We start from the raw sequence: 21014 nt of genomic DNA on the forward strand, positions 1-21014 counted from the left end.
GTCTGAGTACAAATATGTCACTTAGGATGGACACATGGTCAAATGATTGCCGATAAAGCATTGTTGAAAGGTCAACGTGGTTACGTCACTCACTTCAGTAATCCGGGCATTCATAAGTTGAACTTGGAAGGAAAGTCATACGCAGGCTTTGTGAATCTTTCAACACATGGATGCACAGGCACATTCAGAATTGCATATAACTTTTACAATCAACGTGTGTATGTCGACTGTCGATATCGTTATCGCAGCGTTTCCACACTTGAAATCAACCCTTCCAATGACACTGTAACTCGAACCTTCAGGTTTCCTGGCTACTCCTTTGCTTCGCCTAATGGCAGATTCCTTGTTACCACATATCGCAGAGGAAACATCAGTCGAATGAACATACTCTTTTTTTCTGGATCAGATTTCCAGCATCACCCTCAACTCTTGATCCCCGGAGGCGTGTCACGTGCGGTTTTTTACCCCAAGAAAACAAATCCCGATACCTACTATGTATTTGTCACGCTTGATTACATAAACAAAATGGCGGTCGTCGATTTGGAGCTGGCAGGAAGAAATGATAGCAGCCGTTGGAAATATATCGATGACGTGGATCGTCTTGAGACAAGACGACACGGCGCTTCACGAAAGTTGTTTATAAACGGAAAATGGATTCTTTCCCCTGCATCGAAATCGAAGACTGTCGTCATCATTGATGCTGAGACCCAAAAGGTTCATGGGAAAATTGCGAACGTTAATGAAGGAGATTTGGCAGTCTGGGTCGTTGATCCTAATCAGAGAGTTTCTGGGTCAGGTAGTCCTAAATCTTTCGTGGCGATGATTTGGTTTTGCATTCTCTACAGATTTTTGTTTTAAAAAGTGGACATGATGTCACAATGCCATTTTTGACGTCTGACGTGTTTGGTAAAACACGACAACTTACATAATTAAAATATTAGATATAACAGTCGATTATGCAATAATTAAATTATCTAGACATGTTAAGTGTACTGGTGTTCTCCGTTTCTTAAATGATGAATGTAGACAAATTTGAAATCCATCGTGCACGATTTTAATTATTCTTTTAACTTTGCCATGCAGTAGGTGCATTTCAGCTATTCTCCCAAAAATTCAAAGCAAAAAGAGATATTCGCCATGTTGGTTGAAATTTGAATTGTGAAAAAAGAACATTGCTTTGTCAAATTCAACCAACATGGCGGCTGTGACGAGCTATACAAGAAATTCGAAAGCAATATGCGGCATTTGGGAGCAATACAGAACACGTAAAGCAATACAAGCATTGCAATGCAGGACATGTAGGAGCAATGCAGGACATGCGGGAGCAATCGAAGACATATGAGAACATTAAAAACATACCGTATTCCAATCGAGATTAAAATCGTTCCTTTGTAAATTTTCTCCATATTTGTAACATAAGATCGAGTTACAATCATTGACAAGATTCTTGAGAATGGGATGATGCCTGGCGTTTTCCACCGCTTTGATTAAACTGGCTTCCTTCAAACGGACTGGCTTGTAATTTTAGTGTCTGTTTTTGTATTACTGTTTTTATTAAATAATTTGCAAAAGAGGTTTTGGCCATCAAAATTTCTTGGGAAAAGTTAATATCATTTCTTCATATATTTTGTATATGTTGTCTTTCCTGGTTTTCCTCGTGAAGATTCTCACTTTCGCTTGAAATTTTTGAAAAGTTTCCTTAGAAAAGAAATCAGTAGGGCACAACTGAATATATGAATATACACCCCAATTAACGTTCTAGTTACGCCTCTGGAAGCAATACAGGACATTTGGAGACATTAAAGGACATGTGGGAGCAATAAAGGCATGTGAATAGTGTTGCTCCCACATGTCCTGTATGTGAGTAGATGAAGATCGTCAAGGTTATGAAGTCCTGAGAACTTGGAAAACTTTTGAAACTGTTTAAAATGTACATTTGGTTTATATATAATCATGTTTTATATCCATGTTCAATGTTAACATCATTTATTCAACTTTTATATAAGGTTTAAGTGAATTGAATTGCTCCTGACCGTATTCATAATTTGGAAAGTACGCCGATATCAATGTCTTATGTTCATGTCAATATATGTTTCTATTTTTTCAATTTCTATTTCTCTCACATGTCCTGTATTGCTCTCGCCTGTACTTCATTGCTCCTACATGTCCTGTATGTGAGTAGATGAAGATCGTCAAGGTTATGAAGTCATGAGAAGGACTGTTGATGTTGACTGACGTTACCACAACCTTAGCGGTAGTTATCTTGATTATGAAGATGATTACCGCTAAAGTTCTCTATAATATGTCAGTCAACATCAATACTAACAGTCCATCTAAGGACTCTACTAGCCTAAACTATCTATATCCACCAACATACAGGACATGTAGGAGCAATAAAGTACAGGCGAGAGCAATACAGGACATGTGAGAGAAATAGAAGTTGAAACAATAGAAACATAAATTGACATGAACATAAGACATTGATATCGACGTACTTTCAAATTATGAATACGTCAGAAGCAATTCAATTCACTAAACTATAGTTGAATAAATGATGTCAACATTGAACATGGATATAAAACATGATTATATAAAAACCAAATGTACATTTTAGACAGTTTCAAAAGTTTTCCAAGTTCATGAATTTGGAGGTCTTACGTACGTCTCATTCCCCCGTTGTATTATGTATGTCAGTGACATGCACAAAACCAATGTTTTGCCGTGAGTATATATGTTTTGCCGTGAGTATATATGTTTTGCCGTGAGTATTAACTTTGTGACGTAGTTACTAATGTTTTAGATTTGTAATTGAAATATTTTGCCATGGCGGATATAGGCCACCGTACGTATTGGCCATCTACACATAAGCCTTTGAACGAAATTTTGAAGAATTATGGTATTCAAATTTTAAACAGAGACCGGTTGGTATAGCAAATAACAAGATTACTTTATTTTGTTGGTTATGTCGGTATAATTTTTGCTCATTTAGTATGTAGCTCAAGTAAGAAAGACGTCCTTGCCCCAAGTTGGTATAAATGTGAGTGCTCGGAAACAATCTTTCGTCAAACTGAATTGAGTAGTGGTTGCTTGGGAGAGAAAAAGTGTAAAGACAATATGTCTCCCAGGACCGTTTCAACACTTCATTCCAACTTTCGAAATTTTCAATTGGCTTAACTTCGACTTTGTCATTGTCTGTTTTTTCAGCTTTCCATCCAATGAAGAACGTCCATCGACATTCACTCATTACAAGAGCTAGCGTGTTGTCTGTTGTATCATAAATATGTGTAGAACAAATTAATTTCATGTTCCTGTGCGTTTTCTGTTATAGCAGGAAGTAATAGTACAGGAAGCTATTTGTAAAGTCATTGTTTTTTGTAAAAAATTGTCCGAAATCTTAGTCCCATTTACAGAAATCGCATGCAATGTAAGAGAAGACAGCAATTTTGCATCAAACGACAATGATTATCGACAATGAAAGTGAAACAAAAATGAGACACAAAGACTATAGCAACTATGAAATAAATATATCACTTATGAAAATTGACAAGTTTTCTGAAAGTGACTACCGCAAAGAATGTCGAAACGTCCGTCAATACGAGCACCAACAGTCATCCACTGGATATACATCTACAAAGATGTAAGATTTAAGTCAATTGCAGTTCACAATGGCCATAGCAGTTGAATAACTGCAAGCAAAAGCTAAGTTATCTCTAATACTGATAGTTCCCCAGCTAGTTCGGTGTGTATGAGAGTCTTTATACTCGGTTTCCTGTCATACAACGCTTACTTTTTATCAAACACTATTTGAATTTGTGTACCTTGAATAAATATTTATTTTTCTTAATGCAAAGTCGCCATGCTAAAGCATATTCTATGTATCTAATAATCCATGAGTGGATTCTGAAAAAACAGCAAGGAAACAAATTTGATAACATGCAAGTCGCGCCAAAAATAACGCCCGAGAAGAAACAAAGAAGCTTTGAGCCATGAGAGATAGCCAAAAAAGCCATCTGTCAAGGACGTTGAACTCTATGAATAACTGTTCGTGCTTCGTGCTAAATTTTGAAGCGATGCAATCAGTAGGATGGACAGCAAGAAGGCTTCGCCTTAAGAAGGATGCTATACCCACGATGTAAAAGGAAGCAGCCAACAAATGTTAGAACTGCATTTGAGAAGAGACGAAGGCAAGAGGTGAATATTATAGTTATAGTTAGCAATATTTGTTTACATTTATCAAAAACTAAGCTATATAGCATTGCCAAATTGAGGACAATTTTATGGTTTTAGATTATTAACGAGGTTCTTGCAGAACATAACGACTTTCTTGTAGACGACGACCACGATGTGTCGACATCGGCTCGAAATGTTTGTGCGTTTTATCTCAAAGGAAGTTAGTCTAAGATAAAAGATGTCAAAATATATGTAGACAGCGAAACGCAAACATATACAGTGGTAACTAATTCAGACTAATGTCGTTTGATCTTTTCTATGTTATTTTAACTCATAGAAAATTCCTTATACCTTAGAAGCACAATGTGAAATGGTAAGCAGACATAACAATCCGTCCGCAAAAACACGAAAGGTCAAGAACCACTCAAACAAAACTTACAAAAGTGCCAAATATGATAAGTAGAGGTATAGACTTTCCATTTCGGCCGTTTTGATTTTTGTGAAAAATCCAGCAATACGATAATTTTATGCTAAGGTACGGAGGTTGAGTTCATTTCAACAAAAAATCACAGCACACAGACGACTTCATGTGAAATTGAACATTTTGAGGATAGCGCTGTATGGTCTGATACAGAAAGCACGTCGACGATGAGCAATAGCTACAATGGATCAGACTCTCAATGTTCAAACGAGTTAAGCGGAAATGAAGAATCTGACAATGACAATGTGACGTTAGTACCAACTATCCAGTCACCTGACTATTCTTTACATTGCTTTTCTCTGTTATATGTTTCTCAGAACGTTACGTTTATCTCTCTCTGCTTCTGATGGTAATTTTTATGTTATAGGAAAGATGCTCAAAATGAGAGAAAATACATAGTGTTTGATAGATGCCTGAGACAGTGAGTCAATGCCCATGTTGTGGTGAAAGTTGTTCCATTGTGACCAAAACGACTGGTAGTATGGTTAACGTACTAGCAAAATGTCATTGTGGTTATGTTCGAGACTGGAATAGCCAACCTCTGCATGGGCGAATGCCTTTGGGTAACTTGGTCTTTGCTGCCAGCATCTTTTTTAGTGGTAGTAGCCCCAGCAAAGTTCTTCAATTCCTTTGTCACTCAAGCATACAATTTCTGTCAGAGCGCACATATAGCTATATTCAAACAGCGTATTTGATACCCAGTGTTTCAAATGTTTGGCATATGCACCAAAAGCATCTTCTAGAATAAATCAGAGAAAGGTGTTAGGAATGACGATACATTATATATGTGTATTAAACTAAGTATAAGATATCTGATCATAGTACTAGTCACATGATCTGGTAAGCACTTCTTATTGTATGCTAATTGTTATCTTCTGTTCTGCTCGATACCGCATGGTTTAGGACAACGCTCATTATGTAACTTAAATAATTAAATATATGCTGTTTTGTTTCTGCTTTAATAATAAATTAATAAAAGGAACATTAACCTTGAAAGAGATGGAAGATGTGATTTGCCTGGATATTGTGCCGAGTATGGGTCATATAGCTGCATGCATTTGGAATCTAACAACATTTTAGACACACAACTTGTTCAGGTAACAATTCTTCAACAAATGTATGTAAAACATGGTTAGAATACTCACATAATTATGTTAAACAGTCCAATGAAGTGACGAACTCTGGAGCAATGGAACTTGAGGAATTAAAAAGATATCTGGCAAAGTTTGATGAAAGTGGGATGAAGGTTAAGTCAATGACCACAGACAGACATGCTCAAATCAAATCTTACATGAAAAAACAAAGACCAAAAATCAAGCACTACTTTGATGTATGGCATGTAGCAAAAGGTATAGATTGTAATAACAAACCAACCTTTTACACATTTCATCAATAATCAAAATCCAACAGGAATTAAAAAGAACATTTGGGCAGCATCAAAAAAAAGTGGTTGCAAATTATTGTCAGATTGGGCCCAATCAATTTCCAACCATGTATACTGGTGTGCTGCTTCCAGCAATGGTGATGAAGAACTTGTCAAGGCAAAGTGGTTGTCAGTTCTCAACCATATATGTGACATCCATGAGGGACATAGTGATGTATTCCCAAAATGTGAATATGATATGTTAGAGCCTAGAATGTGGATAAAAAAGGTATTGTGGAATAAATTTCAAAGTAACATCAACATTCTTTTTTGTTAACTAACTTCTGATCTTAGGTTCAAAAGCTTATGTTGAGCTGTCTTGATTGTTGAGTCCAAGTATCTCATGACAGATAATGGAAAACTCAGTTATCAAAAGCAGACTTCATCCATCAAAGGTTTCCACCGAGTGGTAATTCTTTTTGCACCAAAACATACTTAATTTTTTCTACAGATCAATGTAAGCAAGGTAATATAAAAATGATTTGTGTATGATTACTTAAAAAAAGTCATCATTGCAAAAGCAATAAGTTGCAATAGTTGTAAACATAAACTTAACATTCATTTGTAGATTGTTTATTGCTGCTCTTCATTTCAATGAGAATGGAAACAAAGCTCATAAAATGAAGAATGATGGGCAAACAGAAGAGGAATTGATTTGGAGAGTGGCTTATTTAAATTCAAAAGAAGAGCAAGGGGATATCAAACCAGTGAAAATTGACAGCACTTATGGTTAGCACAGAAAAATAAACTTACTTTTTCTCAAAGTGCAATGCAAAGCCAACATAAATAATGATTTGCTTGTCAGGATATGTTAAGGACTTGATGAAAGAAGTTTTGTACTGCAGACGCATTAATCCAACACTGTCCGAAGCTCTTCATGTCTGGAGTGAAAGAAATACCTGTCCCATTGACTTGCCACAAATCAAAAATCAGCAAAGCTGAAGCCATTAAGCAACATAAATGTCGCTTCTATATATAAAAAGATAATAGAAATAGCGTTCCACATGAAATAAACATAATTACAAATGAACAGACTTTGTCATACGCCATAAGCCCTACCATTCAGTTGTGTTGAGCATATTCAAATCCTTTGTATTCTCCAGAAGGCGAAGGAAATGCTTTCCGGATTTTGTCTCCAGCACAAGAAGGTATGGGTAGTCTGTACTTTTTTCCCAACTTGCCATGCACCCAAGCCGTCCACTGTCGGTACGCCGTTTAGCGTTACGTTTCTTGAAAGATACAAAATTTTGTCTAAGATACTTATCGGCATTATACACTTCTCGACTTACACGTAATTATACTTCTAAGGTAATATTTACTCGTTTTCTTCACTCTCAGGTATAGGTCCAATGTCATGTGTGTACACGACCATAGATGTTTTTATGACAGCTTCGTTTGTACACACTGTGGCAAACTCTTCCTCTTGTGTGATGCAAATATGATCGCCATGTATCAGAGGAGCAGTGTTGTCTTCTATCTTGCATGTGTCCTTTAATGTAGAATATTTCAGAATGTTTTCCTCAAAAGCAAAAGTTGTAATATAATTTTTCTATCGTCTTTAGCTGTTATATAAGAATATACGGAGAAATTGCGATGACTCAGAACTTTTGTTTTTTTTTTTACTACTGTTAACGTCATCAAACACGACATGCGCAGAACGCGTTGTAAATGTAAAATATGGGATAGCCCCATTGAGTCTAATAGAACTCAATTGATAGCCCTATATCAAAATTTTGTCTTTTGAGGCAAGGTAAGACTATAAGAAAGTTTTACCCTTGTATCATTCAAGTGAAAAATTTTCTCATTAACAGCTGTACTACAATTTTGATATTAAATTGTATAGGAAGACGTATGAAATGGCTTGTCGTCCTAATGTTTACGAAAGTGGATACGAAGAATCAAGATTTAAGACTGTTGTTGATGAAAATTTTTACTGTTCCATTTGTCTGAATGTCATGAAAGATGCCAGAATGTGCCATAATCAACACAATTTTTGTCGTGAATGCATTGAAGAACATCTACGAGTTAATGTACAAAGATGTCCTCAATGTCAAGATGATTTAACTGTAGCTACGCTTCATCCAGCGCGTGTTATAAATAAAATGATTTCAAAGTTAAAGATCAACTGCGACTACGCCAGTCGTGGTTGTCCTGAATTTATAAATGTCGAAGATCTTGAAAGACATGTTGAAAATTGTGGCTTTGCTCCAGTGTTGTGTTCTAATGAACGTTGTGGTCTGGAAATAAACAAACGAGACAAGATTAAACATGAAACTGAATTATGTGAATACAGAAAGATTGCTTCTCACGACTTTCGAGAGATTAGCGAAATGTTTCAACGAAGTTTTGAAGACAAAATGGAAATGGAAATGCAAATGAACAACTTAAGCAGGAAAATAGACGAAGTAAAAGATTCCGTGAAACCATTGACATCTCAGTATAAAGAAATGATGGAATCTGTAGTAGAAAATGTTGAACAAAATCTTTCTACAGTGACCAAAGAAATGATGGAATCAAGGAAAGAAAGAAAAAATGTTCAACAAAATCTTTCTACAGTGACCAAAGAAATGATGGAATCAAGGAAAGAAATAAAAGATGTTCAACAAAATCTTTCTGCAGTGACCAAAGAAATGAAAGAAATGAAAGCCATGATGTTTCAAATGTTGGAAAAGATGAATATAAATGAACAACATGTTCAAACATTGACATCACCAATTGAAATGTTGATGAACTCTGTAAAAGGTGATATTTTCATTGCTGGAGGTTACCCACATGGTTCCTCAAAGAGTGTTGAAATATTTTCATGGAAGGAGGAGAAATGGTTTAATATTGCATCAATGAAAAATGTACACATGTGGTCTTCATCATTTATTTATAATGATGATTTATTTGTTGTTGGAGGAGTGTTCTGCAAGTCAATGGAGACATTGAATATAAAACAGTTTCCTTTGACATGGAAGACATTTCCCACAGAGCTTCCTTATGAATGTCATTATCATCAAACTGTTGTTTATAAACAACAAATCTTTCACATTGGAGGACACATTGGTGGTAAAGGATATTCAGATTTGATCAGTGAAATAAAAATTACAGGTGCAACATCTAATGTTTTGAAAGAGTTGTGTCATATGCCTGAACCACGTAATGACCATGGAGCTGTTGTTGTTGATGATAAAGTTCTTATTTTTGGAGGAGAGGGAAAAGATAGGAAAGCTTTGTCCAGTGTTTTGGAATTTGATCCAAGGACTCTTACATTTAAGGAAATGCCTCCATTACCTCATCCATTGGGTAGAATGGCAACAGTTCAATGGAGAGATCAAGTTGTTCTTCTTGGAGGTTATGATGGAAAAGAAAGTTTGAACAGTGTTATCATGTATGACACTAAGACAGGTAAGATTACAGTCTTACCATCCATGTTGGAAAAGAGATCCTGTTGTTGTGCAGTTATAACAGATGATACAATTGTTGTCATGGGAGATGTGGGTGATAAAGGTAATTATCTTAAATCAGTGGAGTGTTTCAAAATGGGATGTAGTTCTTCATGGAAATATCTTCCTTCAATGAACGAACCACGACATGCGTTCATAGCCGAAGTTTTACCTTTTGGACAAAAGTATGTATAAGTAAGAAAACGTTCATCAAACGTTATAACTTACTAAAAATTCTTGTAGCTTACACTGGATGATAAATATGTAAAGTTAAATGTGTAAACCTTTAAAGCCTGTTGAAAAATTATTTCTCCACTGATTCACTTTAATGATATATATACTGTATATTGCAAGTTGTATGATAAAATACTATATACAGCACATGTCTATCACAAACTTTGGTCACCAATTAAGAATTATATATTTACATGTTATTTATATAAATGGCATTTTTCAAATATATTACATGGCTTTGCTCACATCATTATTAAATTATGCGTTGAATTTGTTTGGACTATTTCCCATGAAATATACAAAAGCAATTTGCTTAGAGACTATTTACATGGAGGTACGGTAACCCCAGCAGAAGGGTTATCCTAGAAAGCGAGTCACCCTACGTGAATATGTTTTATAAGTAGCGTTCACACATGCGCACTAGGGGCACCTACTAGTGGTAGGTTTACCCTAATAACACCAACATTCAATCACTTCTTAAGACTACACCAAACTGGATATCAATTTTCGTTAGTACTGCCATTATTATTATACGCAACAAAATTTAAAACGTGACATACTTTATATGCATGGTAAAATTACAAGAATGAAACTGCACCATTAGCTGTTGGTGTACTGTACTTTGACCATCTACGACGGGTATACTTGTACGAAAGCACGTGATAAGTTTCTTGCTATTTACTGGCTAAAATGACATAAATATGACAAATTGTTATTGCAGCTTCAGATTGAAAATTTTGCCACCTTTCTAGTTTCCTCTCAGACAATAAAATAACGAGGAAATTTTATGTCTGAGAACTTTGTATTCTTGATGTGAACGTGACGTCATCAATAATACAGTCGCCATGTTTAGGGTTTGTAGCCTGGTTTTGTACGGCCAAAAAACTACATTTTGGCTTTCATTTTTTTGTTTTGCGTTTTGGCTACATTTGATATTTTTCATTTCAAGGGACTGTAATTTTTCTGTCATTTAAACCATTATAAGGTAGTGGTACAGTCATAGAGTCATTTGTGCTACACAGTGAAATTTAATATTCCTAGGAAAAAACGATTATAACGCACAAATATACCAGCAAAACGCCCCTCAGTTTAGCAAGTTAATATTTTAATAATGAACAGTTATTAGATGAAGTTGAGCATGATATATAGAATTATTCAGACCGAGGTCAATGTCATCTGCCGAAGCAAAGCTGGGACGGATAACGTTGACAGAGGTATGAATAATTGTTGATATCATGCGAAAAACGAATTGAATAATTGTTTTATCATTCACCTCAACAAACTGAAATATTATTTACACTCATCAATGTAAAACATTTCGAAACCTGCCCTTAGTTGTAATTGTCAAACGGTTTTTTCGAGTTCTTCTTGTTTAAATATGCTGTAAATATGTTCGAAACCAGCTTCGTCGCTTTTTTAGTGTTTTCTGCATCAATTTTGTTCGAAATCTTTCGCTTATTGTTTTTAGAAACTGTGGTAAACATCACTTTATTTGATTTTTTTCAAATTCGGCTTTTAATGGCGTCAGTCAATAATGGTAGAAAAAAATTTTCGTACTAATGACGTCATATCTACAGATATCTAGAATTAGAACACAGCCAAAGTCACTCGGCCAATCAGCGTCCAGTATTTTGATGTTCCATATGGCATAGTGGCTAAAGTTCAAGAAGTGATGTAAGCTTTAAAGCTCAAGGAAAATGCGGAGATGGAGTGAAAACAATGGAATACAATTAAAGCTTAATGGTATTCACTAAATCTCATTTTTAATCCATATATAGAGAATACTAACAAGATATTGTTTTTTTATTGTTCACTTCCTTATTAGTATCCTCTAAATAGAAAATATTAATGAGGTTAAAGGATACTAATGACTGTCGTAACTCCACATTACATTTCATCTCTGAATAACTAATAAGGTGATGAAATTTAACGCGTTTCTAACGCATCTCGATGATGTCAATATATTCATGTTAAAATTAAAATAACTCTTACGAAAAAAATTGGAAAAACTAATAATTGCTCACAAAGTTAAAAGCAAACACATGTGTATTGAACATAAAATGAAACAACATACGTGTTTTCTCATGTTCAATAACTTTTAAAGTACGTCGTGTATTTGTCGTACTAACACATGCTTCTTTCTTCTTATCTACCTCAATTTTCTTTGGACATGAAACGCCAATGGAGCAGGTTGTTGAAGTGCTTTTAAAACTGACATAACCAGAGTAGAACTTGGCCTTTTGTATCATCTAACAATGATGTGCTTCGATAATCAGTCCGAGACATTATTGTTTGTTCATCACTAAAATGTTCCTTTCTTAGAGGGTTGTTGGGCACGTAACCTTTCCAAAATCATTTGAAAATCCTCAACCTTTTATGTCAATGTAATCTACCTCGCACATTGCTGGTAAATATTTATAGAACGTGTTAAAATTAACAGGTTGTGAGTTATACCAATCCAATGTCCCCCTGGCTTATAACTTTCGAGAGGTTTTGAACTAAAACCTGCCTTTACATGGAACACATCTCAAATACTCGTTGAAAACAATCATCAGCTGTAAACTAAAGATACTTGTATAAGAATACAGCATCTTAAATTCAGTACCATAAGTAATCCCTTCTGGCTTTGGCCATGCATTGTTCTATGACGGTGCCCGAGTGAGTGAAATTTTATCTAACGCGAGGGTCTCTCAATCCCATAGAGCACACATGATCGTGCTCTACCCTTACTAATTTGCAGGTAGTTGACCAAATCACTAGCAGTTAGTCATCTAAAATATTTCAAAAATTCAAATTCATGTAGGTTGGTATGACGAAATGTCTAGTACTTATATGCTCCAATGATTAAGTACGGTGTCTAAAATTTTAGAATTCCCGTGTGTATGAGAGTCTTTGTACTTCTGTCATACAACGGTGGTCTTTCATCAAACATTATAAAATAAACACAATGAAACACGTGCGCTGATTGGTCTAGAGCTGTGTTTGCATTAGCCTGTGCAAAACACGTCTAAGCTCTACCAATCAAATCAATCATAACAATCAACCAGTCAATGAGAATTTGCAAATAGATCATGAATACATTTTAGAGGAAAAATTAAAATGTTCGTCTGTTTCGCAATATTGTTATTTTATAAAAGAAATAAAAGATATTTTCCGTGTTTACACTGACTTGTGCAAACCTAGAAGACGTTTGTAAGAACTCTCGAGCATGTGCAACTCTCGATCTTCGGTCTCGGGCTTGCACTGATCTGCTCTCAAGTTCTCCCAAACGAATCTTCGGTTTGCATAAGCCTGTGCAAGCACAGTAAACATCTTTTATTTCTTAAATAAAACACAATTCATACTAGGAATCAAAAAGGTAGCCACTAAAATGAAATCACTAACCTTACCACCTGTTAATACTATGATGCCCTTCGGAGCATTGTTGTCCAAGGGCGCAACATCATTGGTCAGCGGTGATCCAGTCATGGGTATCACTCTAAGTAGGAACGGATAATGAAAATGAGTAATGTGGATAAAGGACGTGGTGAGGGTGATTGGGGATTACGGTAATGATGGTTTGGGATAAAAATGATGGTGAGGGTTAATGTGTGATAAAGATAATGGTGGTGAGGGTGATTGTGGCTATGTGAGTTTTGGATAAGAACAAGACTTTACGTAATATGAATGACAAACCTCTCCCCAGGTTTTGGAGCTCTCATACTTTTAACACGAACAATTCACGAGCGAAGTTTTTGTAAAGTTTCATAGCGAAATAACGACACAGATTGTAGTAGAAGTTTTGCTGGCTCATATTTCAAAATCTATAAATAAAACTTTCTATTTGATCCATACGTACGTTCTCTGATATTACGATATTTACATAAAGTATGAAGAAGAATTTTTGCAATTGGGATATCAAGAACAAGTATGCGCGGGTTATGGGGTGACTGGGGAGCAGGCTTTACTAATTTAATTATTGACTTAATATCTTCAACTACTTCATAATCTTTATAGTGTACTTTTAGCTAAAAACGCAACTATGACAACAGATCGTTATTTAGATTTCTGTATTTTAACCATTACTTGGAGATAGCTGTTTGCTATGGTGTCTTTCCTGTGTGATAACTTAATAAAAAAGATAATGAACACAGTTTTACTCTTGCTTTTGAGGCATGGTAAACCACAACTGACAATTATCCTACCTGAGCTATTGATTTTACAAGAGAGATTTGACAAAGGCAATCTAAAAGTAAAAAAATAAAACTCTGTGTTTTATAAACAAATAAAACAACACTTCTTAGCAATGAACGGTTATATATTTTGGAAAATAGTTCTGGTCAATTGACTAAATTTTCTACGGAGAGGGTTGGGGAGAGGTTTGTCAAATCATTTCGATCAATTTACATGGTGTCGTAACTCGTTGTGTTACTCATTCTTTATCAAATATAAAATTATCAATATACGTACGTAAGATAGTGACTTTCTCCCTCCTTCAGCGTCCGCCACTCTGGAAGACAAAACATCACATATGGTTGTTGACAAACACAAATTATAACAGTTCATTCTAAACTTGACTTAACAGACATGTTGTCAGTCACTGATCCTGATGCTTGAAGCTCTGTTATGTACGCTGTCACCTAGCAAAGATCAACACATCGTACGTAGTCTTTGTTAAAAATACAAGATCTCGGAGACAGTAAAGTGTTTTACAATTATTAAAACAAATTTCACTTTCATGAACAAATTCTCTGTACGTCAGAGAACAAATCAATGAGCTCGTTCAAATGTGTCACATTCACAGACTTAAAGGATCGTCTACGTACGTACACACCTGCGCAGTAATGGCTCAATCAACATTTCCTGCGTTGTCTATAAAAAGAACAAAATTCTATCATAGGAAGAGTAACTGATACCAGAAGAGGTCCATCTACAGGTGTCCCAAAAAACGGAACGCACATAAATTAATTATGTATTCGCTGAAATTTCCATGCAAAATAATGTAATCAGCTGTTTTCACGAAGACGACGGAAAGACCAGCGAGGGCCTTATGTTACTGAGTATTGAAGGTATTGGTTGAGTTACAATGTGAAGATTACTTTGCAATTTTTTTTAGCCTTCAATCATAAAATTCTATGATAAAAGTGTAAAAGGTATACACCTCTGAAAATCTGCAAGGAACCACAAGTTACATAGAACAATGAGATTATTGTCCCAATGAAACTCTTTTTACAAATATGTGATGATATAAATGTTAAGTATATACATAATATGCTATCTGTTTGCATTCTATATTTTAGTCACCTATTAGTTAATTATTTTAAAGGTAGTGACACAGGTGCCCCAAGTTTATAGAGACATCAATGGTGTAACAGAATTTCTCAAAAACAGCAAGATTTGCAAATGTTATTACATATCAGCTTTTTCAGTCAGGTTGTTTGACTAAACATTGTACTCACTTAGAAATTCTTTAAATTTCATTTGGCGTACATTCTGAACAAGGTAAAAAACAACATTTCAAGAAATGGAATGATATATTGATGTAGTGGAAAGCTGGAAAAAAACTTGCAAACCTGGATATGCCAATGATCTTGAAGGATGGGATCTAGTTTGACACCACTGGTTGTGCTTAGGAAATGAAAAACTTGTCCTAAAATACCAAACATTGTATTATTTCATCACAAACAAAACAGCATACAGTACTTGTAACAGACTAAAAACTGTATTCTTTTTCACATGCAACTCTAAAAGTGACAAGTAAATAGTTGGTTTAATTTACATTGGACCTACTTATCTCTTGATGTATGACACAGACGTTTATATGGTGGTGAGCCATATAAGTCATTTACAAGAAAAGATAATCCAATATAATTTCAATACCTTAACAACTTCAATGCTTGGACTCTTATAAGCATTTGCAGTCTGTGCTTTGGCTTTTTGAATGCATTTTAATATTCTTTCACGCCTGTTCTTTACTGTAGAAATACAAATACATATGCTTAAAATAACAAACATCTTCAGAGGATGATTGGTTACTTCATCCATAACAACACTTAATGTATCGACTTAATTCTTGTGCATTATTTGTAGACAAAACCATGTAAAATTTTTTTAGGTCAAAGCAGACGTAATCTTGATGATATACACCTCAGTTTAGGGTGTACTCCAAAATTTCTTCGTTGCTACAAAATACGGTTTTGAAAATAATAACAACATGGGAGGTTTGAATTAAATCAACAGCTGATTTCAAATTTTATTATTTTTATCCTTAATAATTACATGAACAGTCAATGATAATACACAATTTTGTTCACAAATTTACCTTTGAGTAGAAAATCTTCTATATAATCGTTCAATTTATTTTCTTGCTCATCAATCGACATGGATGTATTTAATACCGTAATAGGGCAAAATGTGCAGTTTAATTCCTTTGACTCTGTCTGCCAACCTTCTTTGGGACTTCTCGCTTTCTATCGGTGCCATTCACCATCACAACAACTTTATATATCTGTATATCTTTAACATAGGCAGAAAATTTTGCTCCGATATTCAAAATTTGAAGTGAAGTAACAAATATTTCAAAAACATTGCTCGCTTAAATTCTCAAATTTAGCGCGGTCATAATCAAGTCGTTTTCATAATGGTTTCCATCCATCAAAACTACATTTATATCACAGTATACGGGAGAAAGACTAGGACCTGATCAATTTGGCTGCATACCATGTGTACACATCGGTAGCAAAATATCCAAAATTTTTATAAAATGTTACTTCGAAGAATTTACAGTTGCTGCATGGTGAAGATTTAAAATTAAATGCATTCATAGTGTTGAATCTTGTATCATTTTGTTCGTCTAGTGGAATCAATTCTAATGTCTTTAAATGACATCGACTTTGTCAAATCCGAATTTGTGATTTGAATTAACTATACTGCAAATATGGAATTGCTATCAGCAATTGCTATCATTTCCTGTAATGAATCTTTTAATAAAAGTGGAACTCGTATAGGTAGGGGATAACCTTAGCAGTTTATTTGAAAAATCTTTCATTTAAGATAACGAACTTAATTCATTCAAGTTAGCAAAACTAAAAGTGAAAAATTTTATATTTCATAATAAATATGACGTTTACACAGCAGTTTCATTTTGCATACCACAAACATGCAGCTAGAAGCACAAAGTTTATCAATTGACAATTGAGTTTACTAATGACTTTATTATTGTCACACACATACATAAATGCTAATCAACTACATATTCATAGTTACTATACAAGTTTTTACGCAAAATGCCATAAGGATTTTGCGACGTACTTAAAGTAAGTTTACAAAATACATCTCGTGTTTATACATGAAACTAAGCTTTCATTTCTTCACAGAAACATTATATTGTCCATTTATATTTATGATACTAGAAACTACACATTAGCTGTTAATAAATGAGTGGGTGTTGGCAATGAACGTTTTACATTAGATGAAAAGAAAAACACAGAGTATGATAAAACAGAAAGCGAAATGAAAATTTGGCCTGTTACTGATGTTGTGTTCGTCATGAAAACATGACCTTTCTTTTTTATTACATAATCTATTCCCCGAGCAAATAGTACCAAACTTAACAAATTTGAAGTCTGTTCCGGAACAGTAGTATGACTGATTTCAAAAACTAATTGTGGCTTTTCTATATGAGCAAAACGTATATCCAGCAGGTACGACAAAGTACCATTTCTCTTGGTACTCATAAGTGTGTACGATTTTTTGTGCCCTTGATGCAGAAAAAGATATTTTGAATTTTGCTACGATTTTCAGGGTCAATCCGACAGATACCTGAGATACTTTAGTTGTTTTTTTGTTAATTGTTAGTTCATAACTGCAAGGATGACTTTTTCCTTCTATCCCAGGACACGCATAGGAAAAACTTTCGTCGTAACAAACACTTTCACCATCTGTAACACTGAATTTTTTAGACTTAACCTAGGGACAATCTTCAATGAATATTTCTACGTCTTCATTTTTTCGATAATACACTCGTGCTTTATTTGCCGGTTTGTCCAAAACCACTTCTCTCCTCGAGCTTCCACAATACCAAGAGAAATTTTGTCCACTAGTCTCGAATTTTACATCGAGTTCGCCCTTAAGAACAATTTGATTTTTGACAAATATAAAATCAGGATTCTAACACTTTTCTTTAAAGGATGTAATATTTTTGCATGTCTGAGCAGAAAGTGCACCGCTTTCATGAAGAGAAGAAGCTACCAATAATAAAGTCAAAGCTCCTGATACAATTCTGCCCATTTTGTTTTATCTACGCCAATAATCAGGAAAATATGATTTCTTTTGCTGTTATGTTCCTTTTTATTTATGATGCACGGAATTATGGGAATGAAGAAGACTATTGTCTCAAATAATAGATAGGTAATTAAGAATGAAAGAAATCAAGAAAAATGTACTCTGTTCCGAATTGTTACAGAACACCAAACTCCTGTTGTTATAACAAATATTTATTAAACAAAAGACATTGTACAAAAAATACGCTCTTCACTTTTTGCACCTCGGGGCTCAATTCATGCCTTGTTTTTATCCCTGTTTCCCGAGCTTATGCATATAGCCTGCAATCAGGTGTTGCAAATTATGTTAAAGTTGTGTTGGGTTTAATTGTACATTCGGGTACTTTGGGGACGATAAGTAACGGAAGTAGAGAGAGCAGAGAACGGAAGTGAGAAGTGAGGCATGCGAGACAAGAGAGACGAAAGAGACAAGCGAGGGAAGCGAGAGACTTTAAGAAGTGATAATAAAATTGTTTATGAAACCAAGTTGTGATAGTGATTATTCTTCGTGTTCCGAACACATTGGGACGGAGGTCAATTTTCGGAATACGTGGCACCTCCGACGGGATTGTTATTGTGATAAACTGTGAAAATTTCGTACGAGATATTACACGTGCCATACAAACATGGCAAACGACGAAGCAAAACTCAACATAAAATTAACTCAACTAAAGTTATCTGCTCAAAGAACAGCTAAAATATTAGATTCGGGAAAGCGAGAAACTATCGAACGACAACTGAACGCACTCAAAACAACTATAAACGAAGCTGACAATTTTAAAAGAGCTGTAGAAGCAGCGAAAATCGAAAGAGAAGACGACCTTGAAGAAATCAGCGATTGGAATGCGGAAATCGAAACAAAAATAAGCGAAGCCGAAGACGAAATAAACAAGCTACAACACTGGCTGATCAATAGGAAATTAGAAGAGGAAAATCACGCTCGCGAGGAGCAACTTAGATTTGAAGTAAAGCTTCAAGAAACAAAGGCTCAAGTAAATGCAAAAATCCAAAATTCAAAGTCCGGGGACTCAAAAATAAGTGATGAAGGTATGTCGGTGAGATTGCCAAAAATAAATATTACGAAATTTGAGGGGGAATACATGGATTGGCCCAGATTTTGGGGGCAATTCACGGAGACGGTGGACAAGTCAAATATAGCTGCCATCAACAAATTCACATATCTGTGTGGTTTCCTTGGGCCCAAAGTTAAGCGACGAGTAGAATCATTACCCTTTACCACCGAAGGATACAATAGAGCGAAGTCAATTTTAAAAGATCAGTATGGGAAGAATTCGGAAATTATAAAAGCTTACATAAAAGAGATCATGGACTTGCCTCATATCTCTGGAGCAAACCCGAGAAAGATTGCCGAATTTAGTGAGAAGTTAAATCACAGTGTCCAAGCTTTGGAAACGCTGGGTAAACTGAAGGATGTCCAAGGAAATGTTTCCATGACTCTAGACAAACTCCCAGCCATACATGGGGACCTTGTTAGAAATGATCCAGAATGGGAAAGTTGGGACTTTTCCAAGCTTACTGAAGCAGTCAGACAGTGGACCAGGCGAAATCCAGTCTGTGAGAAAGAGTCAGACACACCTGGATGGAAATCTAGAAGGTCAGAGAAAGTCTTTCATACTAAAGAAAAGGGGATGTGCGTCTACTGTGAAGGAAATCATAAATCGGGGGAATGTAAAGTAATCAGTACTGTCAAGGAGAGAAGAGCAATTTTAGTCAAAAAGAAACTTTGTTTCAACTGCACAGCAGGACAGCATCATGCTAACGCTTGCCCCAGCAAGTCATCATGTAGAAATTGCCACAAACGACACCATACGAGCATATGTGATGTCACCAATCGAGAAGAACCACCAAAAACAGGTCAGACTGTGTTGACTACAGATGGATGTACTGGTGAAGGAATTTTCCCCATTCTTGTTGTCAAGATAAATGGAATTACATGTCGTGCATTGATCGACTCAGGGGCTGGAAGCTCATACATATCTGGTAAACTTGCATCTATGCTGAGGGTGAAACCAATTGAGACACAAACCACTAAAGTTGACATGCTTCTAACATCAAAACAACAAGACTGGAAATCTATGAAGGGGAAGTTGAAGCAATAGACAGTGATTATTCAATGAAGGTGAAGTTGATCAAGGTGGAGAAAGAAGAGCTACTCACAGTGGACAATCCACACTATGAAAACTTACAAAGAGAGTTTGAACACCTGAAGAATGCAAAATTTGTTGATAATGATCAGAAAGCTCAATTACCTGTCCATATCGTTTTGGGAAGCGGGAATATGCACGGATAAAAACTCGCACGAATCCACTAGTGGGAACTGAGGGGCAACCAATTGCAGAAAAAACAAAACTCGGATGGTTTGCCATGAGCCCTGGTGTGGAACCAAACAGTAAAAGGATGTTGCTTACCCAAGTTTCGCAGAAGGATTATGAAGATCTCTGCAGGTTGGATGTGCTGGGCCTAGCAGACACTGCTGAACACGACCAATCAATGGTGTATAACGAATTCAAAGAGCAATTAACGCGATCACCGGAGGGCTGGTACGAGACCGGTCTTCCATGGCGTGGAAATCATCCACCTCTCCCATCAAACAAAACAGGAAGCATCAGAAGGTTGGAATCTTTAGAGCGACGATTACAGCGAAAGAAATTAACTGAAGATTACAACGCAGTAATCCAAGACCAAAAGCACGATGGCATAGTTGAATCAGCAACTAACGTAGCAAAAGGTAATGAATTCTACATACCTCACAAAGAAGTCGTACGCGAGTCAGCGCAGTCCACTAAACTGAGAGTGGTGTACGATGCATCAGCAAAAGCTTCACCAGAAAGTCCTTCTTTAAACGAATGCCTGTACGCGGGACCTTCGCTAAATAACAAGCTGTGGGAAGTGCTGGTAAGAGCGCGAAGTTTTCCTGTTGCAATCACTGGGGATATTCAAAAGGCATTTCTCCAAAT

General features: G+C 35.7%; 3 protein-coding genes and 3 long non-coding RNA genes across 12 annotated transcripts in view; 4 read left to right on the top strand and 2 right to left on the bottom strand.

Annotated features, from left to right (window-relative positions):
- The window catches only part of LOC124459128 (follistatin-related protein 5-like), a gene marked incomplete at its 5' end in the record, with an annotated part of 41675 nt that extends 40633 nt beyond the window's left edge, over positions 1-1042 (top strand). Inside the window, one exon of the mRNA XM_047008655.1 lies at positions 26-1042. Coding sequence (XP_046864611.1) covers positions 26-858 — 833 coding nt within the window. The remainder of the gene's footprint in view (positions 1-25) is intronic.
- A 1880-nt stretch (positions 1043-2922) lies between these two features.
- LOC124459077 lies at positions 2923-7685 on the bottom strand. Of its 4 annotated transcripts, XR_006953433.1 has the most exons (8): positions 7394-7685; positions 7134-7303; positions 6828-7043; positions 6026-6283; positions 5797-5867; positions 5641-5716; positions 4610-5390; positions 2923-3627 (listed from the first exon to the last, which is right to left on the bottom strand). It is a non-coding gene; the product is annotated as an uncharacterized LOC124459077 (long non-coding RNA). The 4 variants fall into 4 exon arrangements; XR_006953430.1 differs by lacking the exon at positions 2923-3627 and having other exon boundaries at positions 4193-5390; positions 7394-7677; XR_006953431.1 differs by lacking the exon at positions 2923-3627 and having other exon boundaries at positions 4193-5390; positions 5797-5846; positions 7394-7676.
- On the top strand, positions 6402-7104 carry LOC124459096. The gene is made up of 2 exons (XR_006953461.1): positions 6402-6803; positions 6880-7104. It is a non-coding gene; the product is annotated as an uncharacterized LOC124459096 (long non-coding RNA).
- A 4369-nt stretch (positions 7686-12054) lies between the features above and the next one.
- Positions 12055-16384, bottom strand: LOC124459082. Of its 4 annotated transcripts, none has more exons than XR_006953443.1 (9): positions 16038-16384; positions 15596-15690; positions 15175-15365; positions 14550-14587; positions 14186-14355; positions 13921-13961; positions 13412-13539; positions 13121-13214; positions 12055-12078 (listed from the first exon to the last, which is right to left on the bottom strand). It is a non-coding gene; the product is annotated as an uncharacterized LOC124459082 (long non-coding RNA). The 4 variants fall into 4 exon arrangements; XR_006953441.1 differs by lacking the exon at positions 12055-12078 and adding an exon at positions 12080-12140; XR_006953440.1 differs by lacking the exon at positions 12055-12078 and adding an exon at positions 12147-12298.
- A 2278-nt stretch (positions 16385-18662) lies between these two features.
- On the top strand, positions 18663-20156 carry LOC124459129. The gene has a single exon (XM_047008657.1). The coding sequence runs from the start codon at positions 18663-18665 to the stop codon at positions 20154-20156; it is 1494 nt and encodes a 497-aa protein (XP_046864613.1).
- Positions 20157-20421: 265 nt separating this feature from the next.
- Positions 20422-20952, top strand: LOC124459130 (the record flags this gene model as incomplete). Its single annotated transcript, XM_047008658.1, has 1 exon — positions 20422-20952. A coding segment is annotated over exon 1 (531 nt), but the record flags the coding sequence as incomplete, so codon positions are not given.
- Positions 20953-21014: the final 62 nt, after the last annotated feature.

Source organism: Xenia sp. Carnegie-2017, unplaced genomic scaffold, assembly GCF_021976095.1.
Source record: "Xenia sp. Carnegie-2017 unplaced genomic scaffold, XeniaSp_v1 HiC_scaffold_64, whole genome shotgun sequence".
Lineage (NCBI taxonomy): Eukaryota > Metazoa > Cnidaria > Anthozoa > Malacalcyonacea > Xeniidae > Xenia > Xenia sp. Carnegie-2017.

What these genes read in the sequence shown, in the direction of transcription:
- LOC124459129 (XM_047008657.1), top strand. Translation starts at nt 18,663, where the DNA reads ATGGCAAACGACGAAGCAAAACTCAACATAAAATTAACTCAACTAAAG.